The following is a 24,796-nucleotide window of genomic DNA, read 5'->3' as shown; positions in this document are numbered from 1 at the left end:
CACACCCGCGACCTCTTCGCCTCAAAAATCCACTCACCTGCGGCCTCATCAGCCACGCCAGCAGCAGCCTCCGAGTTTCAGCGTCGCCTGGTCCAGCTCGGGCCTCAGCGTGACGCCTGCAAAGCTGATGCAGCTGATGAGGACATCAGCTGCATCACCCACGCCGACGCCTGCAGCCGCAGCTTCGTCCACGCCGGTGATGCAGCCGCAGCCGCCCCCGCTGGCCCGTAGTCCACGCCTCATCCCTTGGCCCGGCCTCGCCTGGCCCTGCCTTGTCCACGCCTGCCCGCCTCGTGTGGCCCTGCCATATTCCTGGTCCTGCGGTTGCTACACCGCCATGGGACCCAGCTCATCCTGTTCCGCCACGCCTCTGCCGGCCATTTTCCAGGCCTCTTATCAGATGGCGTTGCTGTGCCGTCGGTCGGCCTCCGAGGGAGATCGTCGCCGCTGCTGGCATTGCAGCAGACCTCCGGATTTGCTCAGTGGCCGCCGTTGCCGTGTGCTACGGTCGGCCTCGAACTGTTTGCCTCGTGGCCGCCACTGCCTTCAAGTGGCCGGCCTCCTGAAAATGATTGCCTGCACCGCCGCCATTGCCGTGTCATGAACCCTGACCTGTTTGAGACCTGTGTGGCCGTCAGGGTCGACCTCCTGAACTTTTATGGACTCTTGTTGAGCTTTGGTTTTGTATTTTCCTGTGCTTTTCTGTCTTGCTGCTGTTAACCCTTGTTAGCTGCTGTTCCCTAGCATTAGTGATACTTTCTTTGAAGTGGATGTAACATCATTGTTTTGGTTTAGTTTTCGCTAATGATAATAAACTTGCTAATTATACACTATTTTTATTTGTTAGTACTGTACTTTTACCATGGGAGTCTATGGAGACTGTGCCTCCAGCAGCCAGTAGAAAAACTGCAGTTTTCACTTCCACTTTGACTTCATTTTTTAACCCTGCAGGTCAACACTTGGTTTACAGAGTGGTATAAAAACTCGTTTTGGTCCCTTTATATAATTTACCTCTTCAAAATGATTGTTCCAGGTTAGATTTTTGTCTGGGAACTCATCCTTCAATTTTTATTGAGGCTTCAGGGCTTCGGCGCTTGGACTAATTAAAGCTACAGCCTGCTGTGTCTCCTAGGACTGACCCCTGCTAACTGGTTTGAGTTTAAGCCTTCTATAAAAATAAATTAGCTGATTAATATCATGAGACATCACTGCACTAATTAGGAGACATGTGTCTGTGAGTTGCACCCTTACAGTTTATGGATTCTAACCAAGCTTGCTGCCATTCGGTTGATAACTAAGCGCTCTGCCTTCTTGTCCAAATATGGCCACTGACTCAAAATGATGTCATAGTATACATAGTCTATGGTTAGGACCTGGTCAGCACTAGGATACAGTCACTTAAGTTATGCTAAAACAGCAGTTACACACTTATGGGAACAGAACATTACCTTCTGACCTAAAAATGACTTCACTGTCTGGATTGTCTGTAGATTTCTATTGTACAGCATAGCTCGGCATGCATAAATAGCACAGCTGAAACAAAATGACAGTTGCTGTATCACATTTCATTTCAAATGTTGAGTACAAATCTGCTGCAAGCCCTTGTCTTTCAGAGGCAAATTGGTTTTCCTGTATGATGCTGTGAGATAATGAAATGTTTGGCGAGAAAAGCTGCAGCGATATACGCTAAAAATTACTTGTCGCCATAGCTACCACCTACTAATCCCTGCTGAAAGCCCAGAAAGGATCAGCAGAGCCCGGCATTGTCCTTTGATTGACACAAGACGTACATGAATCTGTAGCATACACTGTGTGACTCCCAGCGATGTATTGTTTTAAATCAGCATGCTGTAGCAGCACATGTGTGTGAAGAAGCTGTTGTTCCTCTTTAAGGGTGACATATTTACCCGGTGTCAGAGAAAAGAGTGTCTTTTTGCCACTCAGCACTAACTGAATGCAATAATTACAGGTTGCAAAAAGGCTGCACAGACATATTACAGAAAAAGATGAACAGAAGATGTAAACAAACCCCTGGCTAGGTGCACACAGCAACACAACAGTCAGGTGCAGAAAGTACTAAAGTTGCTGTCACACCCATCAATCAGTGAAACCTGCTTCATCCTCCGCATGGAGGGACCACAGCTAACAGTCTGAGAGAGACAGGGTGAAAGGTTTACTTATTACAGATATTCTTAGACTTTACTTGAGAGGCCTCTGGTTTCTCGCCAGATCTCAATCCATCAGAGCGCCTTTGGGATGTGGGAGCCAACAAATCACATCAACGTGGACCAAAATCTTCATGAAGAAGAATTACTCTAAGGCAGTTCTGGAGTCAAAAAGGGTCCAACGCAGCGCTAGGTGTACACAACAAAGTGTCCACACTTTGAAAACACTGGCTTCTCAGACAGTTATGAACCTGTTCATATGCTGAGTGACGCAATACGATTGGCTGATTAGAAGTAATTCACTCCTTGCAGCCAGGGGCCATCTTTAGCATCTCAAAAACCCTCTAGTCAATTTGTTGTTGTTACCTGGGAAAAAAGTGGGCAGGGACAATCTGAAATGATTAAATCTGATTGGCAGATTACTGAGAATGAGTTAATCTGTCATGCCCGGCAGCTTGAAGTTTCTTCCACTGATGGCACGGAGATACTTGCTCAGTAATAAGAAAATAATGACATCCCACGGGTCCACTTACACACTCAAAACATCCTTCTTTCCTCCCAATCCTGTGACGTGTTCATGGTGCAGATGTAAATACAGCTGCGGTCATGGTACTCAGCATCTAGATAGCATCTTTTCAAACACTGACTGCTGACTCATCTCATCCAAGTCAGCTTTGTTGTCAATACACTGACAGTCGGGTACACAGAATATATGCTGGTCTCCTAGCTGTTGCATAGGATTTATAATGTCTAGTACACACAGTGAGTGTCGTGCAGCTCTAACTGCTGTTTTGGCGATGGCAGTTCACTTAACCAACATGAGTGCCAATAATAATAATAATAATAATAAAAAAAAAATAGCCTTAAAGAAAAGACAAATCCTTTGAGGTGCCACTATCATGAAGAACTAAACTTAACCTTTAAAATGGATTACCATTTTAATAAAAATCATTAACAAGGTGGCAGAACAGCACACTGGTGTACTGTCTCAGTTGTCAGGTGGGAGATCAATTTCATCCAGCCGCTCGGTGATGGGCGTGCTGAACAGAGCCGACTTCCTGAAGGGTCCCTTCGAGCTCCGGGCGGCAGTCACACCCTGTGACGTGACACAAAAATACACTATGACTAATCACTTCTTGATTAGAAGTCAATTAAATTCATCAGAGTGACGACTAAAGGATCTGACAGAAAATAACAAGCATGCAAATCCACAGCGCAGAGAGAGGTGATTAATGAGTACAAACACAGTTTGTAGTCATCATCCTCTTGACCTTGGTGGATAAGTGCGACTCTCCTGCTGCTGTTGTGTGTTCCCTGACATATTTCATGGTGCTATTAGAGGCTAAACGGTATTTTTTAAGAGAAGAAAACAGCTGCTCAGGCACTAAGGACAGACCGCAAACACAAGTGTTCATCATCAGACGGGGAAAATTGCTGTGCTGTCGATCACATATAACTTTTAGCCAATAAATAAATCACTTAAACAGAATTTAAATACGGATTTTTTTAAAGGAGAGAAAAAGAAACCACTACCAGAGATAAAGCAGTCTGACTCACCTGTATCCGCTGGCAGTTTTCACTCCAAAATGTGATGGCCTGGTCGGTTTTGTAGTCATGAACCTGAAAAAAATGAGACCAGTAAAATGTCAGAAAGATTTTCAGGCTTTTATAGGAGAGGCTGATGATCTACTTATTATTTTAGATATTCTGCTTCTCATAGCAACTGTGTATTTCCCATAACCAAAATACAAACAACTCAAAGAGGAGGAAATAAAAGTATGGAAATTTATTTTGTAGTTTTGAAATCAGATTGTTGCTGTTTGGGGAGATTAAAAACACACACACACACACACACACACACACGCACGCACACAAAGTTTATAACTCTACATACACGTGTTGTTTCAGGTTTAAAAGGCACAAATCCCTCCACACAGAAATCCTTCTGGGTTGTGGAGCAGTACTCCGTTTTGGGAGTCTGTGGGTTCAGATCAGCACGAATCTTCTCACTGTGAAAACAAGAAGACAGAATCTAAGTACCAAGCAGCAGCACTTGTCTGTGATCCAGCATATACAGTTTTTTTTTTTTTTAAGTGTAGCATGATGTAATTAAATGATTTTGTAAACAACCTATTTACTATAAAATCTACTGAAAGTTGCTGGACCTTGAAAGGAGCCAGCTGAAGTGGTTTGGGCATCTATGTTTCCTGGGCGTCTCCTCAGAGAGGTTTGTGAAGCCCCTGGGCAGAACCAGTACATGCTGAGGAGAGACTATGTCTCTTGGCTGGCTTGGAAATGCCTTGGCTTCCCCCAGATTAGCTAGAGGAGGTGGAGGTGCTAGAGGGAGGTCTGGACATCTCTGCTGCCCACACAACCGAGACCCAGATAAACAGCAGAAAATGGATGGTTCTAGGTCTTTCCATCAAAAATCAATCAGTGCTTTCCATCTGAACTCCTCAGAAACAGATGATTTTTTTCCTATAGTGAGTGAATATATTGAAATAAGCCACACAAAAATTTTACCTTCAACCTACAAATATTTTCTGAGGTAAAGGCCTGCAAAGCACATAGATGTGGGTTGAAGATCTGTGCTCTCTCTTGTTTCCCAGAAGTTCTGAAGACCATTGCATTTCAAGTACAAGAGATATCCAGCAGACCTGCAATATATTTTTATGTTTTATACACAAAGCTTGCAGTCTGAACAAAGACAGAAGTCTGAGTAACATGTCCAAGTTATCATATAGAACATGCAAAGAACACTATTTCACAGCCATAAGCTGCACGTTAGAAAAGTATTTTGGAAACAAAATGTATGTAAGAACCAGAACTTGTTTTAATCATCCAATTACCCAGTTTACACCTTTTCAAGTTTTCTCCATTTTCTTAAATTTGTTTTTCTGTTCCTGAAATTTTCACATGGCTGCTTCATGTACTTAAGAAGCAAATTTGCCTTTAACTCCTGTGTGTAGGGCCTGCAACTCAGAAAATATTCAGAATTCATTCATAATGCTAAAGTTAGTATCATAAAATGAAAATAAAATCAACTGCTTCTGAAAGGAGTGATTTTTAAAAAAAAATATATGCAATTATCCATCTGCCTCATTTGCTATTAAGATTAGCCATCCTGGAATGATGTCTGACCATACAAGGATGGTTTTTGCTTTCTTCCAAATCTTTTGACTGAACATAGCACGCAAGCTGAAGCGTTGCATTCACTGGAAATAGTAAAGTCGTCTCGCCCTAGCAGGAGCAAGAAGCACTATTAGCCTGGCGCAGTCTGCTCATGCCCACACAGTCTAGCGAAGAGCTCTAATAAATGCAAACATGCGTGGGTGAGCTGATGGTATGCAGGGCGTTTAAGGCTCCTGGTGTAAGCATCATTTATTTGTATCGTTTCACGACACTCAGTGGCTCTGTGGTATTACATATAGTATATAAAATATGTCATACTGGACTGAAATGAAACCCAAAGCTTGATACTCCGCCAATCTCCCATCTGGCTAGGATTATTTATACACAGTGTTGTGCTTTACATAACAGCCAATCAGCCAAATCATACAAGGCTATTGGCCGTTGGTGTTTGCTTATAAACCCAGGAAATTTAGTGTATGATTTAAAATCAAATGATGACACACTGTCTACTACTAGTCAAAAAGTTTTCATTGAAGACATTATGCTTTGCAGGCTTTTATGAGTTGTTAACGTGTGTGGGATGTTAACAACCACCTCTGCGGGGATGGACTTTATAAACCCCATAAGGGTGACTGGCCCCTGTGTAAAATAACACCATAAAGTCTGTTTTAAAAGCTATCACAGCTGCGACTGAACAGTAAAACAAACCCCGACATGTAAATATTACATCACCTTCCCCTCAAGACATGGTCAGTCAGTGCTCCTCGTCTCCATAAACAAACCACTTCCAGAAATAATTCGTTTAACATCAAAAGACTTGTTCATAGTTCATTTACCTTATCATCTGGGCAGTGTGTTTTTTCAGCAGCTCGCCTCTGATGCCTGAACCGAGGAAAATATAAAAGAGAGGATGAACAGGGCATGCATAGAAAACCATCCCCCAAAATAAATAACTTTTTTGAATTGAAATAAAAAGAGGTCACAGCAGCAAATAATAAAATCTTTCAGCTCTTTGTAAATGCTTCTCTATTCTTTACATAGCTCTTAATGGTATGGGTTTCAACAATTTTTTACATTCTGGCTGGTGAAGGATAAAGACACATACCCTGTAACCTCACCACTGGACTCTTTGGAACAACATAAGCTGCTTTCAGCGTAGTCACAGACTCCATCTTGGCTCTCTGAGTGATCAATCACAGGATTTTTTAATTGGGTGGAAAACCATAAAAATCTACAATTTTGGATAAGTAAAAATTTTTTGTACTTTTGCAATTGTACACCACCACAGTGGATTATAACTCAGACAATCAAGACATGACTGAAGTGCAGACTTTCATCTTTAATTCAAATGGTTTTACAAATGCACTGAATTATCTGTTGAGGAATTACAACTATATTGATACACAATTACTGGCCACTCCATTAGGTACACCTGTTCTTTTTAATGCAAATATCGAATCAGCCAATTACATTGCAGTAACTCACTGCATTTAGACATGCAGACATGGTCAACATGATCTGCTCAAGTTCAAATCAAGCCTAAGAATGGGGGAGAAAGGTCGTTTAAGTGACTTTGAACATGGCGTGGATGATCTGGGTATTTCAGGAACTGCTCATCTACACATTTTCCCACAGAACCGTCTCTAGGGTTTACAGAGAATGGTCCAAAAAGAAAAAAAAAAAGTCCAGTGAGCAGCAGTTCTCACGGGTAAAATGACTTGTTGATGCCAGAGGTCAGAGAATGGCCCGACTGGTTTGAGCTGAAGGCAACAGAAACTCAAACAACCACTTGTCATAAGCAAGGTATGCAGAAGGACATCTCTCAATACTCCACAAAATAGCAAACCTTAAAGCAGATGGGCTACAGCAGGAGCAGACCATACGAAGAATTAAGGCAATTCTGAAGGTAGAATTGGATCCAACTTAGTGCTAGCAAGGTGTACCTAATTGTGTGGCCCTGAGTGACGATGACTTTGAAATCCCTGTTATAACATATACTTGCTGTGTCAGGGACTCTGTCTTTCAAATATGGTTAACTAGACACCCGATATTAGCTCCAGGTATATTAATTATTAAATTAAATTGGCAAACGTCATTAAGAAGTCTCGCGTGAACTTTTAACATTAGCTAAAACTCGTAAATGGTTCACGGCACTCACCTCTTCGACCCAGTTATGCGACATCGGTTTTCCAACTTTATGTCCCGCAGCGGCTGTCTGCTCGGTCATAACGGGAACAAAACTATGAAATTGGACTGAACGCACGTGAATGGAGCTGCGGGTAGCTTCGGGATCGTCTTTCTAAGTTAATGTTTACGAGCATCGCTTAGCAACAGCGTTAGCTCGACGGAAGCGTCGCCATGACAACAACAATAATGCACAACGTAGCACGTTCTAAGAAAAGGTAAACTTCCGGGTGGTATGCATTTTAAAACCTTATTTGGGGCCAACATTAGCAAACCCACATTTTTAATCAGACTTGGCTGGTGATTCTACTTTATAGCCCAGTAGCAACTGAAATTCAATTAAATTTAGACAATGCTTCAAAACAGCTAAGATTTAAGATGGCTGTCGAACTGTGGGACTATACGTTCCAGGTCCTAACCTGAGGTCCTCAGCCAAGGTCATCCCACAATCTCAGCTGAAAACCAAGGCTGATCCAGCTATTTCCGTCGGTGGACCCACTCTCTTAAACAAGCTTCCTAAGAAGGCTCACTGTCGTCTTTTAAATCCATCTTAAAGACATACGCAGCTGTTTTCTGTGCCTCCACTTTAATTTACATTTATGTTCTCCTTAATAATTGTTTTATCACCTTCTCCTAATTATCCTTTTTAATTCATTTTTTAATATTTGCTTTTAATTTACCTATTTTTCCATTTCCAATTTTCTTTATTCCTTGCTCTTATCTCCATTTGTTGCCAGTATTCCTTATGTTGTTTCATTCCGTTTCCCATCTTGTCCTGTGAAGCACTTTGTAACTTTGTTTTGAAAGGTGCCATGTATAAATAAAGTTATTATTATTCAAGTTATATATAGTCTGTCAAATATCATCCACAGTTACAGAGGAGCTAAAAAGCTTTCTTCAGAATGAAAGGTGAATAAGACAGTCTTCTTCACATTCTTTCAGGTGAGCACAGAGGCAGAGCTTCTAGTCTCCAGGAGACAGCTGAGCAAGAAAGTGCTGTCCCGTGGGGTGCAATTAAAGTGAACGAAGACGACACCCCTGTCATCTGATCACCTGGTAAAATGGCTTTACAGCCATTCGCTGATTGATCCATCTACGGGTACAGCCATCCTGCTGAGCAAGGGTTGTGCTGCCATTGGAGGAACATTTCAGGTCAGAATTTTTTTCTCCCCCTCTATTGAACTCTCTTATTCTTCCATTACATAAGGCAGAGATTGGTTCAGCTGTGAACAGTGAAACAGCAACTATAAATCATCAAGTGAACATGAGAAAGTATAGTTGTATTAATATGATTGATACTGGCAGATTTTTATAAAGAATCTATATCTTTTTTAGACTGACAGACTCCAAATGCAGCCCTTAATACTTCAATGTGTCTCAGTTCAGATACATTGTCATGTAGTACACTAGAAAGCACTTACTTTCATTGTCAGTAAGGTGCTTCAAACTGTACATGGCATGTTGTGCATTTTTGGAAAATATAATGATTTCTGCATTTGTACAAGCGACTGATTTTTCGGAACATTTACAACCTGTTGATCCACACATCCAGAGCAATATACTTCTAGATTTAATAAACAAAGCCCAGCAGACAGTTTCACAATACATATGCTATGTGTCACAAACTGGGCTACACAACCATGACAGGAAGGGAGGTGCACAGCAAATGACAATTAAAAACCTCTTCATTTGAAATTTAATTAACAAATAAAGAAGTTAAACTAACCACAAAGTGTGTAGCCAGTGCTATTACCGGTGTGAGTGAGTGTGTGAGTGAAGACGTTGGGGGTCTTCTCACACTCTCGTTCTCTGTTAGTCACTGGGGCGGAGGGGCTGGGAGGAGGAGTTGGCCGTCCAATTGGGTTCTGGGGTGCTTCCCTGTTACTGCGGAGCCGGGGGTGGTCTGCTTGTCTCCACCCCAGGGAAAAGGGTAACATCTCCTGGGTCTAGGTGTGGTTCCAGGTCCAGGGTACCTGGACCTGGGGCATAGAGTATGTTTGGGGAGTGTGATCGTGTGTACAGGGTCTATTTGTGTCTGTCTTCACGTTGGGTGAGTGCCGAGTATTTGTATATGTGTGCATGAGGGTCGGAATGGGATGGGATGGATGGATAGATGGGATATTGCACAGGAATGAGGAATTGTGGAATTCTGTCTCAAAGTGCCTCTACAGCTGATCAGATTACAGATGTCAAGTGAAGAACCTTTGCTATAATGAATAGTTTGTATTTTTGTTATTTAATGGGTAATAGTATTTAGGTTTGCACATTTCAAAATCAATTAAAATAGTTAATTTGTTGTTTTAAGTCGTGCTCTGCTGGTATATTTTATCAATTTCCAGCACTATAAAAATACATGGTAAGGGCGTCTAAGACATACAGTCCACAATTAATCAAGCAAGGGCAATAACGAGGTAATGGTGGAGATGCTGAGTTGGGTGATTGGTGATGTATATAGTTAGAGGTGGGGGCCGTAATGCGAATTCTGCTCAGGGCCCCATAACACCTTGGGCAGGCCCTGGTGCAGTGCACGTACCTACAGTTGCCCTGGCAGCTCCTGAAATGGCCACTTAAGGCTCCACAGACTCCCAAAAACTATTTAATTACTTTTCTGGTATTCTTTAACACATTCCTATCACTGCTTTGTAAGTGCATGGCCTCTGTTTCCCCACCACCTACAGCAGAACACTGTTTCCCATTTTCACGTGATGCTGCAGCCCTTTTGATCTGAAGGTGAATGCAATTTGCTTCTAAATCAAGAAACTCCATCACTGGAACAAAAAAGCCCCTCTCAAACCTCAATTTGATTTTTTGTTATTTGGTCAGCAATCAAATCATGGACCATTTATTCATGCAAACTCTGCCAAATTTAACGCTCAGTGCTTGTTACCGTGGATATGAACCACAAAAACAAACCACTGAGAGTGTTGCTGAGAAACAGCGAGAGGAGTTTTCACTGTTAGACAGCCAGAGTGTCTGCAGCAGTCTACCCCCTCGGCATGAAGCACAGTCAGAAAGCAAATCAATGTTTTATGGATGCTCGACTGTCAAACTATGCCTCGTCATGGCATGCAAACTAATAGGTGTCCTCCACCCGTTAGGTTATATCTATTCAACTATATGATGGCTGCATATTCCACATGTGCTGCACTGGAAGAAAAGCAGCAGTGGAGCGATGAAGTCATCAAAGACTGTACTTTTATAGAAAGACATACTTTAAAGAATTTATTGCTTTTCAGTTTTTTGCGTTTATTTTTTTTTTTCCGCTAAGGCAAAAGACAAAGGAAAGATAGCAAAAACATAGGGTTACCCACTCTCTGCTGCTTTCTGGAACATTCATATGCATAAAAACAAGAATCAAGTATATAATAGTCAAAGATGCAGTGCTATAGGGATGTGTCTTGGTGCTCTTGGGGCTCTCTTCATCAGCTGCTGAATCTTCCTCACATCTGTCTTCTCTACCTGGATGTGTTGTTTTCCTCTTCTTTACCAATATGGTAGATGCCCCACTGCCTCCATCTGTCTCTCCCTCACATATTCTCAGGTGTTGTGGAATAACTCATTAATTTTAATGCCATATCCACAGACAGTCTTGTGAAGTGCTGCAAGTACCTCACAATAAAATCCTCGTATACAAATGAATGTTTTTTGTCTACTGAAATTCTGAAGGGGATTTAATTTGAAGCAGTTAAAGAAAATGTCGAGCTCTAAGAATGTAACTGCAGTAACTTTAACAGAGCAGGAAAGGATACAAAAATAAAAATAAAATGGGAGTAATTGGGCTTATCAAGAAGGAATAACGTCTCAAGCTGTAGAGGATAGTTGGTATAAGATCAAATACAGAGATTTAAGGTATTTAATGATAATTTTGTGCCTTTTCACCTGAATCAACACACAGTCTTTACCACTCTATGACTATTTTAATTTGCTTTTTGTTGATGCTCTTGCATAAAATATACTTTTGTGATTGTTAAAATGTCACGGTGTTAACCAAAATAATTAATGCAGGACCTACTGGTGGTGATGCAATGAATGTCCAAGGATAAGGAAAAGTGGAATATGTACTTTAAACAGAATTTAAAGAAAGAGAGTGGATTAATATCACTATATAAAAGTAAAAAGCCAATTAGACAACAGTAGACTGGAGGAGAATGAGGTATAGCTTAAAGTAGCCAAAGCCTCCATCATGTGAACTCTGACCTTTTGGGGAGGTCTGGTCACCCAGGTCACCCTGACCTTCTGCACTTCCTTTTTAGCTCAGCCTCTCTGTTTCAATTGATACGGGTCCTTTTTTTCCTTCCTTACTAGACTGTAAATACAACTCACTGTAAGTCAGGGATGTCAAACTCATTTCTACATAAAGGGCCACATAGAGCCTGCTTTGATCTTAAATGGCCACAGACTGTCCTACAATATTTTGGTTGCTCAATGAAATTTTTTTTAAATGGAAATTTCTACAGTAGACACTGAAAAACAGGAAATTTTCTGTCATTTACTTATTTATTACTTAACTACTTAGATATAGTATGGATGGCTCTGGATGGATTGAGGTCTTTATCAGCAGTACAAGCTGTAAAACTTAAAAATACAGTCAATACAGTCTCATACAAAAAAATGTATGCCCTCCATCATATTTACCAAAGCCATCAAGTGGGCTGGAGTAGAGTCTTTACCGGTCTCATTCTGGCCACAGGCCTTATGTTTGACACCCCTGCTGTAAGCCTTTTCCTGTGGCTTTGCCCCTCTCTCTTTGCCATACGCCTAGCTTCCCACTAGCCCTTTCTGCTTTCTTTATCTACCTCCGTATCCCATTTTTCTTTGATACTATGGACAAGTAACTATCAAAATAAAGCAGGAAGTGAGAGCTCTAATTAAACGGGCAAACACGCATTTGGAGGGATGACACAGAGGATGGGAAAGCAAACACTGAGGCAACAAATTCACCTCTAAAACTAAGTTATAACAAGAGCTGAAGACTCCAGAAATGCTCACGAAAACGTAAAGATCAATAAACAAAACTATGAACACGAAACACAGAATCTGACCTCAAAAATTCAGACAGACCCAGGATCATGACAATTACACTGCAGCAAACTCACTGATGCCTTTGCACGTACCCACAACCACAGAAGTATTGTTTGTGAGTGCATGAATGTTGTAATCCTTGTGGTGGTTTGGTGGTCATGTAACATAATATGTCCTGAAGTTTTTGTCTAGTTTCAAATATCTTAATTAAGAAGCACACAAAATACAGATTCTAAACTTTAGGTTGAAATTAATGCTTCGGTCTTTAACCAGACAGTCGGTGAACGATGCTAGAAATAACCACGCAAAGACCAAAACCTATCAAGTTTACATAGCAATTTGTTCTTTTCCTCCTTTTAACAGAGTAATGGACAAAGTCCTCCAGTCTGACACTGAGGATATATCGAATCCTCTCTAGGTGGAGACTATCAGTCAATGTTGTAACATCCTTTTTCTCCCACAAGAGAAGAGAAGGACAGGAGGTGATGCTATGTACTCTACAAATGATGTGAGTTTTCTGATCCACCGAGTATCATTTGAAGGGGATCTGGCCTTATTTGGATTTTTAAAATCTTTGAAAACTAAGAAAATAATTCAGACTCAGAAGTTTTTTGTTTGCTCTCTGTGGCATAATTATGTCACATTTTATAAATGTCTATGGTCTGTATAGACAGGTTATAAATCTCACATACAGTACACATACAAAATGACAAAACTACTGCTGGTGTGACGTGTTTGTAGTAGAAATCCTTCGTTTCTGTGCTTCTACAGGAACGTCATACCTCCAAAAGCAAATTAAATGTATTTATTCCCACGGCAGAGGCATTCAGACCTTTTCAAGTAAAGCATGTGAGAAGATAAAAACTCTTGGAGCCTGGAGCAGGACTCTCCCTCCTCCCGTCATTAACGTTGTGGCTTACAGCATGTGTGGTCACGCCGGCGGGAGTGCGAGCTGGACTCGGATCAGATTCCCCAAATCCAATTCATGTAGTTCATGATTCCACAACACATGTTGCAGAAGGAAGTTCTTCCAAGGCTTTCTCTCTCTGTGTCTCTAACTAGCAAGCAGAGCGCTTGCTATTTTTGTACCACATTGTGATTACATGTTGACTGACCATCTCCATGGCTACCAGCATCTCTGCAGATATATTGATGAGGCATGAGAGTGATGGTCTGTTTTTCTCTTTAGCCAAATCACTCTAAGACCTGGCACCACATCAGCTTTCATCTCGTTACTTTCATCTTCCCCTGCAGTCACATCCTGACCCCCAGACCGACCCACACCCTCCCAATATGAGCCTCAAATAACTAACAGCGGTCGTTGGCTTTCATCTTCAGGCTCCTCAAGGATGGAGTCATGTTGCGTGACATCGTTATCATCCTTAGTATACCTTCATGCGATGCCAAAGCTGTTCTTTTTTTAAACATTTTTAAAAAAAGAATGAACCATTTAGCTAAACAATCTGAAAAATGCAACAATAGTTTTACGGTTTCAAAAGCCTTGCACATAACCACATACAATCCAGTCTGAGATGGGCAATTATTTCACGACCCTAAAGAGGATCAATCAGCAGTGGTGTGGTGACTCACAGGGACATCGTCTTCCTCCCGTTCAATAAAATATCTCCTTCAGAGATCCATCGGAGAGTAGAACTTCAAGTTAAAGGAGCATATAATCAGACACCCAGTGTAATAATTAAAACATTAATGCTGTTTTATGGAAGCTGATGAAAAAAAAAAAAGTCTAGTTTTTTATTGAAACAACAGCGCAAACTGTGACGTCTGTGACTGACATCCTGGTCTCAGAAAAATCTACATGTGCATGTTTACAGACAGAAATCGTCACGTCAGACTTTGTAACGAATGCCTTTCATGTCGACAAGCATGTATAATGTCGAGAATCTCCAGTGGGAATGCATCACCATAGCAACCAAGAAATCAGAGCTTTAAATGAAGCGGAAACCCTTCTCTTTTAACCCCAACCATGATCTGTTTGTCGACTAACCAAGCTGATTTTAGTGATAGTGAATTAAATTAAATGTAAAAAATCTGTGGCGTGAATTACCTAAACTTGGGGATCCACCGCCAACCCCTCCATCCTCCAGATGTGGATTACTTTTCCAGCTTTTAAAAGTGGAAAATACTAAGTTTGCGTACATCGACATGTACGGTATATACGAGACCGGGCAGTCAGTTGATGAGATGTTGTGTTTCACCACCTGCTGTGAGGCTGTGTTGTAAAGCCTCAGTTGAGCGTTTTGCCACCATAATCTTGTTGTTTTGTAACCGAATGTGACAAATAAGTGTTGGATGTGACAAATGGTGCATTTATAACAAACATGAAGCAAGATCTGGAGTGCAACCTTTGGATTTTTCAGAACTTACCATAAAGTCATATGATTTTACTGGCCTTTTCTCTTGTTTCTATCTAAAAGTGAAGTTACAGCACATAGATCGAGCTAACCTCAAACAGCCTGTCCCTCATTACTAAATATCGGTGGCATAGACAGAGTCCGAGCTGATGACACAGTTTGGATTTGCAGCTGAAGTTGAGACATTATAATTCATGGACTGCATAGACTTTCATGTAATCACACCAATCATGAAAATGGGAATAACGCTGTTTTGAGTTTTACGCCTTGTCCCCAAAGTTATGGAATTTGGGACCAAATGTGTAAAGTCAACATCATCCTGTATTAAAAAAGACCTGAAACTTGCAGCTAGGACCACTAACCCATCAGGAAAAGTGTGAGCAAGAGGGTAATTATCTCATAGACTTCTCTGGAATCTGAGTCACCCTGCGCTCATCTTTAGACAATTTAAGGCCATTTAAACTTTTTACATGTGTAGAATAGGACCTTTTTTAAAATTTATTTGTATTTTTTTAAATAAGCTTGTAACTGAAATAGACCATTTTATGACCTTGGCTCATTAGGGGGAAGATGAGCAGTGTTAATTAACTGGGTCCACGTGGTTTGGTTATAGTTTGGTTCATTTAAAAATGCACACATGAAAAACACTGTAAAAGAAATGAGTGCAGGGAGGTGGGGTGGGGTGCCCTGCACTCAACATAACGAAGCAAATAAAGAAAAAGCAACTTTTAAGAGAAGCATGACAGCTACACATGACTCCTCTAGATAAAAAAAAAAAGGAAAAGAATAAATAATGGATTGCATTTTAAGGCATATGACTGGACCTGTGCTCCAATCAGGGGCTAGCATACCAATTAGCATATAGAGCAGTTAAAATACACTATAGAAAGAGGTGCAGTGACCCAAGACTACAATACATCTGCTGGTCAGCCACTGAGTTCAGTAAAATAATCAGAATGATTTTAGGTGGATTATCTCAACAATTTCCCCAACCCCACTGCAAGGGTTATTTTTCCCCACAGTGCTGATATAAAAAGGTAAATCGGGAACAAGTGAAAAGTAATGAAAAGATGGAACAACAGGGCAAGGAAAAGGAATGGATCCAGATTAATATTTATGTAAAATCCACTGCTAAATATGTAGAAGGACCCATCATCCACTGTCTTACTCAAGTAAAGTAATTAAATATTCGTTATATAAGCAGCTATTGCCTCGATGTGAGAGCCAACCTCGCCAGTTTCTGTAAATTTCACAAGCACCGTTAAGGAAGTCCTCTGAGCATGTTGCGGTGCAGAAATCCTTAACCTGTCTGCGAGCAAACGAAAACTGATATTTCAATCGGTCAGACCTCAGAAATAGCTGTCAGAGCAAAGCGCCCTGGAATTTCAACAACATAATTCAATTTGCCCCTCTTAATACATTCAGCACTGTCAGATCTGTGTCCTGTGTTTATCTAGCTGGAATAACACTTACAGGCTGCGCCGTGTGGCCCATGGGGCCCATAATAAAGCGCCACTGTGTGCCTAAGGGGGATGGCGTTATGTCCACTGCCCTTTTTTTGTGCTCCCTTCGAACTCCTGAGCCAAGGTCTTATGTTTTGGCTGGCACCCATCAGCATAGTCAGCTGGTCATCACATCTTTTAAAAATCCCCTTTCTCTTTTTTTTTCTTTTTCTTCTTCTTCTTCTTCTATTCATTGAGGTGTAGCGCTGTCTGTGAAACAAAAACACCTTGAGCAGACATCTGCTCCGTCCCACATGAAGCCAAACACGGAAAATGTTCCCTGCCTCGGCTTTTACAGGAATTTAAATAAAAATGATTGGCTTATTTTATTAACACAAGGAACAAAGTGTTAAATGACATGGAGGAGTGCACTTTTAGACATTTCAGAAGGTCTCCTAACTTTATTTAATTCATAATAAAAATAATCTGTCGAGTATCTGGTGTAAAAAATCTGTCCCAAATCAAAAATGTGGAAAGAAGGAAACAATGGGACAATAATTAATGAAGCAAATATCAGCCATCTTTAGTGAGTTTTTTCATCATTTGGACAAACTCCTGCTTGTTCATCTCAAACTGCAGTTTGCAACAGTACTGCTGGATCTAGCCACAGCCTCAGAGCCAGGTTGGATTCATCATGGAGCCTATGATGATAAACTACAGAAGTAGCTGACATTATTTCCAGGATTCATGTGCGTGTGTGGTGTTTTGTGTGTTAATTAACTTGTGTGTCATGATCCGTGGGAGCAGCTGAGGGGTTTTCATTTGTTATCAGGATGAGTCCCTGGCTACTTGCCCGGGCGGAGTCTCTGCATCACACCTGAGCTCCATCTGCTGTCAATTACAGGAGGACTACTTAAGCCAGCACTGCCTGCTACTTGTCTCCAGTTCATTCTGCCACCCACAGTGGTAGCTAGGCCACATCTGCACGCCACTCTTACCGCTCCCTTTCTTCGTGCTAAACTCTGTTTCCTTGTGTACAGATCTCCACACTATCCCATCTTGGACGCATCGCCTGTGGTAACTCTCGTTCCAGTGCTGGCTCCTTTGTTATACCTCTGTGATCTGCTCCTGCTAGGAAAACCATCATCCTGTCGCTTCGCCTGCTTGTCCTCCTGCCTCCTCCGACGCTCTTGGTAAGCCATTCCTCCCCTCTCGCACTGCAGATTTCTTCTCTCTGGATTCTCCCACAGAAACCCTCTCCAAAGCTCTTCAGTCTGGACCTGCACGTAAGCCAACAGCACCTCCATAATATTCACCCTGCTCACCTGCTCCCTTACCTGCCAGTAATTCCTCTGTTGCAGCACACCTGCGGTTCCAATTGTGACCTCAACGGACAGCCTTCCCCATGGCCATCCCCCTTTCCACTGGCTCCCGTTCACTCTTGTTTGCCTTTGTTTTGATCTCCTTCATTCTGTAAATAAAGTCTTGTCAATAGTGAATTGAGTCTGCTTTTGGGTCCAGCTCTCGTGAGAACCTCGATTCATGACATTGTGGCCCTGTCCTGGTGTTTGGTATGCTGTGCAACCTGGGTGCCCTGTCTTTGTTTTGTTTTTTTCTAACATTCCCAGTTGAGATTTTGGACGACTGCATGGGAACATGTTTGTGGTGGGTAAAAATCCTTCTCCATCCAAATGGAAATGCGCACACGGACGGACTAGTCTGTCAGACTCATGGATGAGTCCAACAACAGCAACCTGATGAGCCTCCTGATGGGGAAAGATGAGGCAGGGAGGCTCTGTGCTAACTGGTTAGCTTTCAGAATAAGAGTGTTGGAATTGGGCTGATCGTAAACTGATCCCAGAAAAAAAATAAAATCACAAAATATACTTAATGTGCATGTGTCAGTAAATATTAGGCTAAAGTGATGCGGAGGTGTCTAGCTCAGGTACGCAGAGCAGAAACTGATTTAATTTACGTTCATGACTTCTGGTCATGTTCACTGATGCAGTCATGAATTATATAAATGTATTAACCATTTAGAATGATTGCATCTGTCAGTCTGCTGTGCAAAGTTCCCGACTTACTTAAAAGTGATCCTTCATGTTATATTTCAACTTTTTGTGTTTCTATTTGGCTTTTCAGTGTGTAGTGCTTTACTCGCTGTATAATAGTCAATCTGGCCTTCTGAGGAAAAATGCTGAACTGGAGCCACTCAGCTGATGATAATTAACCACACAAATGCTAAATGCAGTCCGTGCAGGTTTTCATGAAATCGGAGTTGCCTGAAAAAGCCACAAAACTGGCATTTATTGAAGTACTTTCGTGTTAAGCAAAACCGTTCTATTTTTAAGTCATTTCAGTTGGAACATTAGCTAAAAGAAGAAAAAAAGGTAGGTGCTCATTTGATGACATCTTGCTAGCGATCAGCAAGTATTATTACTGTTATCCGTGGATCCGGGCAGATGTGTGGTTTGGGTGGTTAGTGTGACATGATGCAACATTCACATGATCCAGTGTAATCTACAGTTGTTTACTGGAGAGAGGAGGTACAGTATTATCCTGGGAATGTCTGACCCAAAGCAAAATTCATGACTCAAAACACACACACACACGCAGAGCTTTTTTTATTTATTCCAGGCCCTGCTTTTATATTTCCAAATTTATGATGCGTCAGTCCACATGGCCCAGAGCAAACCTGTGTCCTTTCTCATTCACTTTACGTGCATGCATGCAGTCACTCTGACTAAATGTGCATTATAGTCAGTGTGGACAAACCATCTGAGCAAATGATGGTGAGAGTAGTTGGTTGTGTAATGTGAACACAAGGGAGCAGGATTAACGTTATATCTCTATCCAGCAGCTAGTGTTTCCTTTCTCCAACTTAGCAGTTGCAGAGATTTAATTGCTTATAAAACCCCAAATTTGATCATCTTAAATTAAATTTTTTATGATTCTTTTGGTTCTTTTTGGCTACCCACTAATTAAATGCATAACTGCCTAAACAGTAACACGAGCAACATTTGTTTGCCTTGGCCACAGTCTTTCCTTGAACTTAACCAAGTAGTGCTACTTGCCTTGGCTTGAAAGAAGGTACCACTGGGGCATCTTAGTGGCATTGAGAGGACACAAATGCAGGATGCAAGAACAAAAAAGTCAGTCTTAACTGTGGCTGATACAAAATAGCAAACATTAAAGGCCAGAAGGTGAAATAAAACAGAGGTCCAGGAACATAAGAGCCAGGGAATAAATTAAAACAACAATAAAAAAGGAACAAACAGGATTGCACAACAGGGAACATTACCAGTCACACTGATGAAGCGCTAACAGAAGAAAGGAATCCATACACTTTATCAGATACACCTGTTCAACTGCTTTTAATGGAAATGTGAGCCAACCACCAACTCTCTATCCAATAAAGCTTTGGGACGTGCTGGAATGGGAGATTCACATCATGGATCAGCTGGAAACAAATCTGTGGCAACTGTGTGATGATATCATGTCAATATGGACCAAAATCTCTGAGGAATATGTCCAGCACCCTGCTGAATCTATGTCATGAAGAATTAAGACAGTAGTTCTTAAGGCAAAAGGGGTCCAACTTGTTACTAAGGTTTATCTAATGAAGTGGGAATTGATTTGGAAATGAGACTCAAAAAATAATAAAAAATAAAAGATAACTAAGACAAAAGGCATGACTTTAAATGTAATAACAGAGAGAGAATGAGCATGCAGGGATAACACAGACAGGGAAACGCTGGGGGGGAACTGTAATGATAAAACCAAAACAAATCAATAATCATGTAAAACAGGAATAAAAGGCTCAAAAATAATAAACAAAAATCCAAAACTCAACATGAGAACCCCAGGATCAGGGCACTGTTCTTCAAACACCAAAAACCAAAAGAAGTCCTGCCATTAATTAATTCTTCGATCTTAAATATGATCAACCTATCTCTAATAATCGGCTATGTACCACAGGCCTTCAAGCTGGCTGTAGTTAAACCTTTACTTAAAAAGCCATCTCTAGACCCAGCTGTCTTAGCTAATTATAGGCCAATCTCCAACCTTCCTTTCATATCAAAAATCCTTGAAAGAGTAGTTGTCAAACAGCTAACAGATCATCTGCAGAGGAATGGCTTATTTGAAGAGTTTCAGTCAGGTTTCAGAGCTCATCACAGCACAGAAACAGCTTTAGTGAAGGTTACAAATGATCTTCTTATGGCCTCTGACAGTGGACTCATCTCTGTGCTTGTCCTGCTAGACCTCAGTGCTGCGTTTGATACTGTTGACCATAATATCCTATTAGAGCGATTAGAACATGCTGTAGGTATTACAGGTACTGCACTGCAGTGGTTTGTATCATATCTATCTAATAGACTCCAATTTGTTCAAGTAAATGGAGAGTCCTCTTCACACACTAAGGTCAATTATGGTGTTCCACAGGGTTCAGTGCTAGGACCAATTCTATTTACATTATACATGCTTCCTTAGGCAGCATCATTAGAAGACATAGCATAAATTTTCACTGCTATGCAGATGACACGCAGCTCTATCTATCCATGAAGCCAGGTAACACACACCAATTAGTTAAACTGCAGGAATGTCTTAAAGACATAAAGACCTGGATGGCCGCTAACTTTCTGCTTCTTAATTCAGATAAAACTGAGGTTATTGTACTCGGCCCTGAAAATCTTAGAAATATGGTATCTAAGCAGATTCTTACTCTGGATGGCATTACCTTGGCCTCCAGTAATGCTGTGAGGAACCTTGAGTCATTTTTGACCAGGACATGTCCTTCAATGCACATATTAAACAAATATGTAAGACTGCTTTCTTCCATTTGCGCAACATCTCTAAAATTAGAAATATCCTGTCTCAGAGTGATGCTGAAAAACTAGTTCATGCATTTATTACTTCCAGGCTGGACTACTGTAATTCTTTATTATCAGGATGTCCTAAAACTCACTGAAAAGCCTTCAGCTGATCCAAAATGCTGCAGCAAGGGTACTGACAGGGACTAGAAAGAGAGAGCATATTTCTCCTGTTTTGGCTTCCTTCATTGGCTTCCTGTTAAATCCAGAATTGAATTCAAAATCCTGCTCCTCACATACAAGGTCTTAAATAATCAGGCCCCATCTTATCTTAATGACCTTGTAGTACCATATCACCCCATTAGAGCACTTCGCCTCTCGCTCTGCAGGCTTACTTGTTGTTCCTAGAGTATTTAAAAGTAGAATGGGAGGCAGAGCCTTCAGTTTTCAGGCCCCTCTTCTGTTCCAGTTTGTTTGATTCGGGAGACAGACACTATCTCTACTTTCAAGATTAGGCTTAAAACTTTCCTTTTTGCTAAAGCATATAGTTAGGGCTGGACCAGGTGACCCTGAATCCTCCCTTAGTTATGCTGCAATAGACGTAGGCTGCCGGGATTCCCATGATGCATTGAGTTTTCCCTTCCAGTCACCTTTCTCACTCACTATGTGTTAATAGACCTCTCTGCATCGAATCATATCTGTTATTAATCTCTGTCTCTCTTCCACAGCATGTCTTTATCCTGTTTTCCTTCTTTCACCCCAACCGGTCGCAGCAGATGGCCCGCCCTCCCTGAGCCTGGTTCTGCCGGAGGTTTCTTCCTGTTAAAGGGAGTTTTTCCTTCCCACTGTCGCCAAAGTGCTTGCTCATAGGGGTCATATGATTGTTGGGTTTTTCTCTGTATTTATTATTGTGCTATCTACTGTACAATATAAAGCGCCTTGAGGCGACTTTTGTTGTGATTTGGCGCTATATAAATAAAATTGAATTGAATCGAATTGAATTGAAAAACCTTTGTTATACATACATACATACAATATACCGTTTTTCCAGAAGATGAATTAGATCAGTAGTTTCTAACACTTCTGTAGCCACTACATGATAAATCCACAATGTGTCTGCAGCTAAGGTGAGAATGCATAAATCGGAAACTATTCTGAGTATGTTAAAGGCGAGAGATTATACGACTTTTATTATTAAATACTCCTCTTACTGGGCGGTTGACCTTGTGGATTTGAAGTGTTAGCAGAAAAGTATTATCTTTAGGGATAACACAGCTATTATTTTCTGTATTCTTAAAACACCTCTGTCTTACAGATCCATGTGGTTTTCATTTAAAAATAGTGATAGGCCCATTTGTACCGTTAAAGCCAACGGCATAGGAAGAGCTCCACCCATCCCATCAGTTAAATATATGAATATCAGTCATCTAGGAATGTAAGATAAGGTAAACTGTCTGTCTCCAGTAAACCTCCGTTCAGGCCGTTCACATGGCAATAAAAACAGGGTGTAGATAATTCTCAGATGTCAGACTTTTTCAAAACCACAGGCATGGTTTTCAGTAAGAAATGGCTCACAGCACTTCCCATCTGAATTGCCCCGCTGCCCATTACCAATACTAAAATAAGCATACTTTTTAAAAAAAGACATGAAAGTATGTGTCTAGCCAATTGATGTCAGTAAAATATCAAATGTGTTCTGGTAAAGGCTAGAGTTGAACAGTTCGCTAACCAGTCCTGTGTCTGGAAGCCTCCTTTTGATTATTTAAAAGCAGACATCCTTTTTCTACCTGTAATTAGATGTCAGTCAGAATCTTACCTACAGTACAGTGTTGCAGGAAACTGGTAGCTTAAAAATCTATCTCCCATCTCCATCTGAAAACAAGATTATTTGATCCGCACCAAATGCTCTTTGGATTTTAAAGCCAAGGAGTCATTTAACCTTTTAGTTTTATTCAATTTTTTTTCAAATTTTTTTCTTTATTGTTCTTCAGTTATTTTCTAATCGCAATCATATATCGTTAACGTGCTGTCCCGACATAACAAATCATTGAATTTCACCAATTTTTGATAGAAAAACCAAATAAATACATAAACAGCATTTGCTCTGAGGACCTTAGCTGTAAGGATAATCGTACAACTGTAGATGACACAACAAATTAAAACTTTGTCAATTTCTCACCAGGTTTGATCTCACTCAAATGCCACCTGCATAAATTACATTAATTAATGGATCTTATGCAGGTTCAGGTGCGCAGCCTTCCTGCAGCACCCATCTGGAAACCATAATTAGGCTGGGTTATAATCACATGGCAGTTGAGCTTCCACCTCTGGGCCTTTGGAGCAGATGTCTTGTATATTCTCCAAAAAACTAACTTTTTCTCTTCTTTCACATGCCAACAAAGAGCTGCTGCCACGAAGACACAAACACTTCAGAATCATTCGGTTGTCTTATCTGCACTAATCCAAGGTTAAATCTCTTATTGAACAGCACTGTGACAATGCCATGAGAGAACATCGAGTATCTGAGAGCACAAGAGCTTAACGGGTGGGTAATCCATCCTTGTTGTTTTAAAGGGCAGTAATTTTGGATTAGTTTTTCTTTTGTGTTACCTGTTCAAAGAATTCCTGCTGTTTCATTGTTATGTGTCTAATATACGCCACTACATCGGAGATTTTAATTAATTTTTTAATGAAAACAACATACTCGAACACTGCAAGAGTTCCACACAACTGTCTTTTAATGCTTGTGACTAATTTCCAGAACCCAACAGGAGAAGTTGTGATGGCAAACTATGCAACGTGGCCAATTCAGTGTGTCCAAAATGGTATAAAAGCCCAGTGGTATGATTTGCGAGCCAGAACGGTGAGGCAAGGCTTCAGGAAAGACACTCATCCACGCAAGCCAACACGGTACACCTTTTGGAAGATCTTCACCATGAGGCAGTCGCGCCTGTCTATCATCTTTGCTGCAGCGCTCTTTTTCAAGTGCTACGCTCTGACAGTGGCATTACCCATGGCCAAGGCTGAAGACGGCTCCTTGGAGCAGGATGCTTTTACCTCCCTGCTGAACGATGAGGCCACGGAAAACAGCCTAGGCGATGCAGAGCTGTCCTCCATGACCAAATCCAGAGCTCCGAGGGTAATCGTCATCGCCGCTGATGCAAACCTGTGGAGGGACCTGCGGGTGCTGCACAACGGGCTACCCCTCTACAAGCGGAGAGTCGACGAAAACAACCAGGTCGTCGAGCACAAAGATGTCGGACAGGACCTGACCATCCCCATCCTCAGGAGGGACACCATGAGGTGCATGGTGGGACGAGTGTATCGGCCATGCTGGGAGGTGTAGGACAGTTTGCTCTTCTCCTCAAGGAGTCCAAACAGAGGATAGCTATCAAGTCACCTTACACTGAGTTGCAAACTAATCCAAAAATGTGTGTATCTATAGAAAAATCACTGGAGATCTAAAAAAATAAAAACAATTTAATTCTACCTTATGTCTTTTATATGTTTGTTAACTGTTCTTGACAAAAAACTGAGATGGTGAAGGTTAAAGATTTTTGTTCAGATTTATTCATATCTATCAGACTTTTTAATTTTCAATAACCGCTGACTGACCGTCTTTTCTCTATGTCTAGTCGTGTTTGAAAAAATGTTGTATAATGTGAGAG

The 24,796-nt window shown here is 41.2% G+C and overlaps 2 protein-coding genes and 1 long non-coding RNA gene across 5 annotated transcripts; 2 read left to right on the top strand and 1 right to left on the bottom strand.

The window, feature by feature from the left end:
- Positions 1–732: 732 nt before the first annotated feature.
- On the bottom strand, positions 733–7,587 carry spag8 (sperm associated antigen 8). Of its 2 annotated transcripts, XM_039614376.1 has the most exons (7): positions 7,456–7,587; positions 6,403–6,478; positions 6,134–6,179; positions 4,700–4,822; positions 4,060–4,174; positions 3,723–3,785; positions 733–3,261 (listed from the first exon to the last, which is right to left on the bottom strand). In XM_039614376.1, exons 1-7 carry the CDS (start codon positions 7,522–7,524, stop codon positions 3,154–3,156), a joined length of 600 nt encoding a protein of 199 aa, XP_039470310.1. In that variant the 5' UTR covers positions 7,525–7,587; the 3' UTR covers positions 733–3,153. The 2 variants fall into 2 exon arrangements, with proteins under 2 accessions (XP_039470310.1, XP_039470311.1); XM_039614377.1 differs by lacking the exon at positions 4,700–4,822 and having other exon boundaries at positions 738–3,261.
- Positions 7,580–17,816, top strand: LOC120440893. Of its 2 annotated transcripts, XR_005613602.1 has the most exons (4): positions 7,580–7,699; positions 8,424–8,633; positions 17,358–17,603; positions 17,679–17,816. It is a non-coding gene; the product is annotated as an uncharacterized LOC120440893 (long non-coding RNA). The 2 variants fall into 2 exon arrangements; XR_005613601.1 differs by lacking the exons at positions 7,580–7,699; positions 8,424–8,633 and having other exon boundaries at positions 17,234–17,603.
- Positions 17,817–23,636: 5,820 nt separating this feature from the next.
- pmchl (pro-melanin-concentrating hormone, like) lies at positions 23,637–24,581 on the top strand. Its single transcript, XM_031745713.2, has 2 exons — positions 23,637–23,673; positions 23,890–24,581. Exon 2 carries the CDS (start codon positions 23,911–23,913, stop codon positions 24,472–24,474), a length of 564 nt encoding a protein of 187 aa, XP_031601573.2. The 5' UTR covers positions 23,637–23,673; positions 23,890–23,910; the 3' UTR covers positions 24,475–24,581.
- Positions 24,582–24,796: the final 215 nt, after the last annotated feature.

This window comes from Oreochromis aureus, linkage group 7, assembly GCF_013358895.1.
Source record: "Oreochromis aureus strain Israel breed Guangdong linkage group 7, ZZ_aureus, whole genome shotgun sequence".
Lineage (NCBI taxonomy): Eukaryota > Metazoa > Chordata > Actinopteri > Cichliformes > Cichlidae > Oreochromis > Oreochromis aureus.
Note: the sequence above shows the minus strand (reverse complement) of the source record. Positions and strands in the feature narration are given on the sequence as shown.